Source organism: Cyprinus carpio, chromosome A8, assembly GCF_018340385.1.
Source record: "Cyprinus carpio isolate SPL01 chromosome A8, ASM1834038v1, whole genome shotgun sequence".
NCBI lineage: Eukaryota > Metazoa > Chordata > Actinopteri > Cypriniformes > Cyprinidae > Cyprinus > Cyprinus carpio.
In genome coordinates, this window is record NC_056579.1 from 26,949,159 (window position 1) to 26,958,111 (window position 8,953).

The 8,953-nt window shown below is 41.6% G+C and overlaps 1 protein-coding gene across 1 annotated transcript; it reads right to left on the minus strand.

Annotated features, from left to right (window-relative positions):
* Window positions 1–617: 617 nt before the first annotated feature.
* Window positions 618–7,112, minus strand: LOC109050169 (ubiA prenyltransferase domain-containing protein 1-like). The gene is made up of 3 exons (XM_042762989.1): window positions 6,917–7,112; window positions 3,409–4,006; window positions 618–1,674 (listed from the first exon to the last, which is right to left on the minus strand). Exons 2-3 carry the CDS (start codon window positions 3,959–3,961, stop codon window positions 1,187–1,189), a joined length of 1,041 nt encoding a protein of 346 aa, XP_042618923.1. The 5' UTR covers window positions 3,962–4,006; window positions 6,917–7,112; the 3' UTR covers window positions 618–1,186.
* Between the last annotated feature and the right edge of the window lie 1,841 nt (window positions 7,113–8,953).

An 8,953-nucleotide genomic window follows, 5' to 3' on the forward strand; every position in this document is an offset into this window, starting at 1 on the left:
ATAGACTATCACTTGTTTCAGGTGGATGCCTATTCATAATTATATGACAGAAATATGCCAAGTTTGTAGGTCAAAGGTCAAAAAACAGGTACAAATGCTGAGCCTTTAAAGATCAGAGAAATTAATGTGTTCTTCGCTCTTTTTTCTCTTTTAATGTAGCTCAAATTTGACAAAAGCCTCAAATTCCTTTTACATTTGTTACGCCTGGAGAAAATGGGCCATAATGCTTGGTTTTCCAGAGCCACGTTTTACTTTTGTGCATGTCTATAAGCTATGTATTAAGCTTCACATTTGTCATCTCTAAACTTGCATGCTGTCAGAATGACTAAACTACTACACATTTTCAAACCTGTATTGTCTACAAATACTGACAGGTCAGACTACTACACGAAGCCCAGGCGCATGGATTGAATTTCAACATTACTTTATCAATATATGTGTATTATTGTGAGAAAAGAAGCAGACTGGTGCTCACCTTCTCATTGTGCACCAAACTTTCGACACATACACTCAAGCATGAAGAGCCGAGCGAGACGTTCCGTGGTGTGTGTGCTCCCTCGGGAACATCCTCACTGTGTCATGATGACACACTTACAGTAGAACGAAGGAAAACACTCTTCATTTAGTAGATCCTTTATTTGGAAAGTCTGGCAAAATATGTCTTTTAATGATGACTATTACATAAGATCCAGCTGGGAAGCATTTCTAAACAACTACAGCAGTCTTGTGGATTCAGGACTCGGAGGGGTTTTATAGAATGATTTAATGCTGAAAACACAACGCTGGGACTCTTGTATCTTTTAGGCAAAACTGAACAGACAGGGACTCGAGAGCTGACACGGAAGATGATATTCTGGATTTATAAAACGTACAATCAAAAACAAATCATTACAAAATGCGTTACACCCATGTTTATAAAAACATGAAATCATGAGAAAGGTCCTAAATTATATCTGAAACCTTCCGCTAGTAAACCATACATTATATATTCGTTTCCAGACTGGTCTGTTTCGACAATACTGATGTTCTGGACAGCTTACGTACCCAGAAACATGTCCCAAAACATAAATTAACAACAATAAATTAAAGTCTCTGAACTTCCCATTAGCTTCGCTATAAATACAAAAGTATCTAGAGTAGTTTAAAACAAACTGGACCAAAGTTTTAAAAGAAAAACACAGTTCTTTCACAATAACGGCAAGCTACCCTGCGGCGCCAGTATGATCCCGAAGACGTAGAAGAGTCCCATGAGCAGATTGAGCTTGGCGGTCTTTTGCGGGATCTTGGCGTAGCACTGCCGGCGGAACTGTCTCTCCAGAGGAAAGGCCATGGGCAGCGTGAGCAGCGGCAGAGCCATGCTGATGGTGTAGCGCGTGGCCAGGATGCAGAAGAGCAGGTAGGGCACGAACAGCAGCAGGTTGTAGATGACGTAGGACAGCGCGGGCCCCACCAGGATGGCCAGGGTGACGATGCCCGCCTGCTTGTCCGAGTCCATGTCCCGCGTGTTGTTGCTGTGCAGGATGGCCTCGGTGTTGAGCGCCAGCGGCACGGCGTACACCAGCGGCAGCACCGACAGGTAACCCACCTGCACGGCGTGAGCGAACATCACGGCCAGGGGACCGAAGGTGATGAGGATGACCACGTCCCCCAGAGCCACGTACTTCAGTCCGATGCCTGCGAGTCAAACGCAAGAAGATGTGAGGAAACATCGTATGGACACATCACGTTTGAAAAATGACTGCGAGCAATCAAGGTCACACTTTAGTTACTATTAACTACATCTTTTGTCTCACTACACTCCTAATGTGCTGCTCAGGAAGAGCAGGTATGTAAAATATGATCATGCAGAATAAGGCTTTAACAGGAGCTTCATAAACACTAATAAACAGCTAATACACTAGTAATATGCATGCTAAGAAGCAAACCTTAAACTAAAGGGTTACAGAAATCAATATCCAAATGCGGCAGAACCTCAATTAAGAATGCAGCAGACTGGACAACATAGATTAAAAACAAATATTTAGCTTTTTGACAACATACAGTATACTGATAGCTCTGTATTTGCTCGATAACTGGCTTTAAAATGTTCTCTAGTTTGTTGTTGTTTGATGCACACAGCTGACCGCTTCACTACATTAAACTCGACGAGAGTCGCTATCTTCGTTCAGCACAGTAAAACTCCTTAGTTTGTTCTGTGTCTTTCATTTCTGTATGATAGCATTCAATGTGTTTATGCAAATGCATTTAATAATACACTATAGAGCTGTTACTAATCAAATGAAACCATTAAACAAATCCATCTTGGCAGTGAGATTTACACAGACCTGACGCAGCTCACAGGTGTCATGAATGCATCTAGACTCAAAACACATAACACTGCCAGAGGAAGATTTTAAAATTACACTGCTGAAAACTGAAATACCACATTATTTTAAAATGCAATTATATATTTTTATATACACACAAACCAGTTTTCAGAGTGTGTGTAGAGATTCTGATGACCCTCTGGGACAAACTTACGGCACATTAATACTTTCCACTTTAAAATGAACTTCTGTATGTCTGCTCAGTACAGTACGGTACAGTATGTAACAGACGACACTATTTCATTGTGGTGCTTCTAATTAAATGATAAGCAGTTGCCATCACTTTAGAAAAGACACATACTAATCTCTGCACCAATAAAATGTGTGGCACTTTACATTGTACTAGCAAATTATATGTCATTTTCAATTAATTTAACTTACACTATAACGTATTCCTTGACACTGCATGATTTGAACATGTTGAATGATGGGATACCACACTAAAAGCGCTATCAAGAGAGAGAGAGTGTGTATTTATTGCGTGGTAAGAGCACTAGACCTCGGAGTGCATTTCCATCTCCCATTATTCACATTAACTCTTTTTCGCACAAGTCAGAAACCACCTCAAGCGAGTGTAAAAGCGTTTTTGCGAATTCAGTGTTTCCATCACTCGATTCTGATGCGATACTTCAACATGCGCATAAAAGCAGGGTGATGGAAACCCAGCTACTGTCTTTATGAGTGGGTCACTCAACCAGATTCATTCAGTTGCTCAGAAATGACTGTGTGGAACTATTTCTTTGGCATGTAGTCAAGACGTCTTTTGCTTGCTTTCTGTAAAGTGAAAGTGCAAAGTATGAACGTGTGCTCTCTAAACGATCCGGGTGCTGCTCTGCTCTCGCCATTCATTCATGACTTCTATGACTAAACTCGGCTGTGATTAACTAACATAAAATAGTTCTTTAGAACTTGTGAATCAATTTGAATCGGTAGAGGATTGAACTGCAATTCATGCGTGATCATTTGTTTTCTGACCCCTAATAATCAGCATGTTTCTCGATCTCTTCTTTACATATGCATTTAAACCAATCAGCATATTCACCTCCAGTGTATAAAAAAGAGCTCGACAGTCCTCCGAAATAAATGAGAGCTAGATGCTCTAGTTTGAGGGAGGACAGGAAGTAGAGTAGAGTGGCACAGAGACATCCTGCGGAGTACAGCGCGGCTCCGAACATCACCACGTCCTGCGGCTTCAGGATCTGATCCACCAAAGTCCTGTCGTCGCTCTTCTTGTGATCGATTCCCTTCGAGAAGTCATAGTAGGTGTTCACCAAGTTTCCCGCCCCGTGGACCACCAGGACGGCCACGGCACACACCAGCAGGACGAGCAGGTCCACCGAGCCCTCCAGCTTGTAGGCCAGAGCGCTGCCCAGGGCCACGGGGGTGAGGGAGGCGCTGAAGCTCCACGGCCGCAGCGCCAGCACGTACGCCGCACATTTACCCTGGACGTCCAGCGCCACCCGCGCCACGCGGGACACACGACCGCTGTGCCTCCGCTCCGCAGACGGGGCCCCCGACGACTTCGTCCCATTCAGTCCGTTAGATCCCGAAAGCATGCAGGTCTCTCCGCCGCTCTGCTTCAGGCTGCAGGCCATGGTCACCGCACTCTGCGAGCGCTTCAGAGAGATCAGAGGACGCAGCTGTCCAATCACACACACAGACATCATGAGAACTGCATTCCTGCCGCACACTTGAACATTTAAATAGACAAAAGTACTTGACACATGAAGCATTGCACATGATATAACTGAATTAAAAACAATGGAGAAAAATGTATCAGTTTGAAGTTGTTGACTATCTATTATAGAAACAATTTATTGCAAAACATGCATGCATCATTTGAGGTGCTTCGTGGAAGTGGGTGGAGCTAAAGCAGCTGTGACTCTCTAATTGGTGGTATTTTCTGCACAGCATCATGGGTAATGTAGTGTTCCACCATGAATTCAGGGATTAAAGGGACAGTTCTCCCAAAAATGAAAATGACCCCATGATTCACTCAGTCTCAAGTCATCCTAGGTGTGTATGAGTTTCTTCTTTCAGACGAATCCAGTCAGAGTTATATTAAATAATGTGCTGGCTCTTCAAGTGTTATAATGGCAGTGAAGGGGTGTTATTTTATAATAGTCCAAAAGAAGTCCAATAAAGCGCATCCATCCATCATAAAAAGTGCTCCACACGGCTCCAGGAGTGAATAAAGTCCTGCTGAAGCGAATCAATGAGTTTTTAGATGTGTTTCCATATTTAAAGAACTAAAGTAGAGATGTTTAGAAAAGCTACTTTTGTACAGCATGTTGTGGTTGCCCACATAAAATCGTTCAAGATATGTATATCATTTTTAAAAATGTCTCAAAAATCTTAAAGACCATTTTTTTACGTTTTTGGTATTAACGGTTTTTTTTTACGCAATTCGGTGATGACGTCACATTGGGGAGAAGTGGAGGAAAGGTAGCCTCAGCCTAGTATGATGCGCGTTCCAGGCAACCCGTTACCCGTGTTTTTTTTCCAACCTTAAACCCGTGAAAGTGCACTGGAACGGCAGTCAAACCCGTGACGTGACTTCCCACCCGTGAACTCGTACTAGATCGATGTACTCCGAGTTCCGACGTCACACAGGACGCGAAACAACAATGACAGCCCCTACGGATAATACTGCCTACGGACGCAGTGTTTTTATGCAAGTGGTACACGTTGAAAAAACGATTTTAGGTCAATGTAACGTTGCAATAAAATAAATAATCTAGCTACAATTCAAAGCCATTAAATGCATGGTCCGAGGAGAATGAGTGGAGAGTTAGTGAAGTGTCCTGGTGAGTTGCTATCATTTAGCAACTGCAGCAATGAGCACTGGAGCTAGTCTACGAGCAGCAGTGCACAATAACGACACACACATATATATATTTTTTACTGTCATTGGATAGCACCGAGTGAAAAAATAAACGTTTTCTTTATATCTAGTGGCAGTGATCATGACGTTAGTTCATATAAGTACCAGTAACCTTTGTCATAGTGTCGTACTGGTAAACTTTGTCTTTGTCATCTAGAAATAGAAGGCATCATGCTAGCTATATGGGCGTTTCTAAGCGTTTATCTCTTCCTCCGGTGAAAATGTTGTTTTCTACGTAGCCGCGTGTCTGTCGCCTATGTTTGGCTGGTGCTGGTGTGGAAACTCCGTTGGAAAGCTGGTGCCTGTAGGGAAGTGAGTGCGTTTGGTCGCTGTTGGTCGATATCTATGTATCGATCTATCTGTCTGTATATCTATCTATATCTATGTATTTATCTATAATCTGCGCTATCTGAATACTCTCGTCTACTACTCGTCTCTCTTGTCACTCTCAATGCTCTCAAGGCGGGCTTTGGTAAATTCTCTCCCCAATGTGACGTAATGCAGTGCATTGTGGGGGAAAGGAGAATCGTTGCAAACCGCTGTAAGATAGTACCTACTTTTTCGTATTTTATTCCATTTTTGTGATACCCAACAACATAAAATACAATGGATAACAGTTTAAATGTTCACTTTACCAACAAGCAAAATTGCACAAATTCGTTGAAAAAATTAACCATGCAACACGGCCTTTAAACTTTGCTTCCTTTGTCCTCGCCAGACTAGCATATTCTCACGTTTTGTTCTTCTATTTAGTGTTAAGTGTTTTGTTTTGATTTATACGCTGAGGTGAGTTTGAGGATTCTTGTGATTACTGTTTATAAAGTTTTAAATATGGATATTTTTCTTATAAAAACTCATTGATTCGCTTCAGGAGGACTTTATTCACTCCTGGAGCCGTGTGGAGCACTTTTTATAATGGATGGATGCGCTTTATTGGACTTCTTTTGGACTATTGAAAATAACACCCATTCACTGCCATTATAACACTTGAAGAGCCAGCACATTATTTAATATAACTCTGACTGGATTCGTCTGAAAGAAGAAACTCATACACGCCTAGGATGCCTTGAGACTGAGTGAATCATGGGGTCATTTTCATTTTTGGGAGAACTATCACTTTAAATGTTTATTTTAAAAATAACTTGAAATAATGCAAACAAAAGGCTTCAACAGAAGCACATATCATCGATTAACATCCAGAACAGACTGTTTTAAATGATTTGTGCACTCCAATTTGCTCCAGATGCATATTATTAAGCTAGTAATGACTGAAATGCTGGATGTGACCGTCTCTGTATTAGAAACACCCTGCAGATGTGTTTAACACAACACAGAGTACAGTGTTATAAAAGCTATTAAATAGAGACCGAGAAATAACATCTCAGATTTACTCAATCAGTAACTGAACATGTCTGTGAAAGGGTCCACGTGAAGATTTTCATCATGTCCTTCAAAACACAAGGACGCTGACCGAACAGCTGAGAAAAGCTTGATCTCTGGCACTCTGTGACCAACACTAAACACAACCCTGTGTGTGTCTGGAGCAGCAGACCCGCTGGACCGTGTTAACACCCCGAGGGTCAGGGTCAGGCTGCTGCTGCTGCTAAAGGCTAGTGCTAGTCAGAGAGATTATCAGAGATTATCAGAGAGTCTGTCGGGCTCATACCTGCTCCACACACTCTTCACCAGAGTCACTCCCCGAGCCGCTCACGCATCGCGCCCTGGCCCTCACAGAAATACCCGCGGGCTCCGAGCAGTGGACATCTAATCGACATCAACAGCGTTACTGACAAACATCGCCATTTCCGTCCAGCACCTCAGAGCGCCCCCGCGTGCGCGGCTCGGGAGGAAACACGGCGCAGCGTCTTAGTTCCGCCCCGCTCCTCGCACACAGACGGAAGAGCGCGAGAACATTCTCTGAGCAGGAGAGGAACATCTCCACATAGAAGGCAGAAGGCAACTCATAAATCAATGAAGAGTTAGATTCTCTGTATAAACCTCAGGTAGTTTGTTTTCAAGAGAAAAGACCAGAAGTAAACCTAAGGTTATAATCAGGTAGTTTCAGAAAATCTAGTTTCTGGATGTATGGAGTCTAAGTTCTAAAATAACATTTGGATTGCATGCTCAACATATAGCAGACAAATGTAAATAGGGAATTAAAGGTACAGGTCACCCAAAAATGTTGTCATCATTTACTCACTTTCATTAGTTTCTTTATTTTTGAAGAAGAAGAAGAAGAAGATTGTGGGTACCCTTACCAAAAAGTAGTATACTTCAAGTTTTTTTTATTAAGTATACTTAGGTAAAGTTCAAGTATATTTAGACTTTTTTGTAAGTATAAGTCAAGTATACTTAAATGTCATAGTATATTTCTGAAGTACATAAAAATTAAACTAAAAGCATACTTTCCTATTTTTAGGTTAAAAGAAGTATACTAATAGCACGCATGAATAAACTTCTTTTTCGTAAGGGTGAACTAGAAGTAAATGGTTTAAATTGAAGTTGAGTAGAGTCATTGTCTGGTGATGATGTGTGGGTGATTAGACTTATATATATTGTTCATTATTTGGTTGGGACTGATCTGGGGGGTAATTAGACCTCTATTTGGAGAAATGTCTTTGAAAATCAGGTGAGTATATCAGTAAAAGAACTCGTTTCTGATGGAATGTGAACAATGAATGGGAATTTCTGATTTCAACATTTGTAAGGCTTTAAAGTGAAAAAAAAAAGCAGACACAGGAAATGTTGAAAAACAGTGAAAGTGACGTGACATTCAGCCAAGTGCAGTGACCCATACTCAGAATTGGTGCTCTGCTTTTAACCCATCCAAAGTGCACACACACAGCAGTGAACACACACACACACACACACACACACAGAGGGTATCATTTATGCTGCGGCGCCCGGGGAGCAGTTGTGGGTTCGGTGTCTTGCTCAAGGGCACCTCAGTCGTGGTATTGCCGACCCGAGACTCGAACCCACAACCTTAGGATTAGGAGTCAAACTCTCTAACCACTAGGCCATGACTTCTCTAAATGTGATGGTTATAAAAAAGAAAGATCACAGCTCACAGAAGAGGATGAAGGCCGTATCAGAACATTACAGAATGAAATCAACAATAAGTGAGCACAGCTTTATTAGATTATCTAAAGATAATACTACATCACACTCCATCCCAGAAAGTGGCAGAAATGCACCATCGCTGGTTTTCAAACTGCCCTTAAATTCAATAGAAGAAGATCCAGTAGATCCTACAGTCAGAATGATGAAATCCTGTACTGGACATTTAATGCATTATATTTAGATGCTGCAAGAGTTAAACCAACCTCATCCTCATATGTGTTTGCCACATATGTATGTTTTTCAGTAGTAATGCAGGAATATCCGCACAGGGAATACTCCTACAGCACAGCTGTGTGAATCAGTGACTCTCTGTCGTCTGTGGAACATAAAAGAAGAGGTTTTGAGAGTGGAAGTCAATGGTAAAGTCAGGGTCTTCTATGGTTCCTAGAAGAAACAGAGTTCATGCAGAGCTGGAACAACAACAACCTGATCACAGTATTTTTATTTTTGGGTAAACTATCCATTTATACAAAACAAAACTAATTCATCTGTTGTACATTTGAATCATTTGATAATCCATTAGACCATTTTCTTTTTTTCAGTTGTGATCTAAATCTTGTCCAGTTGTGTGTGTGTGTGT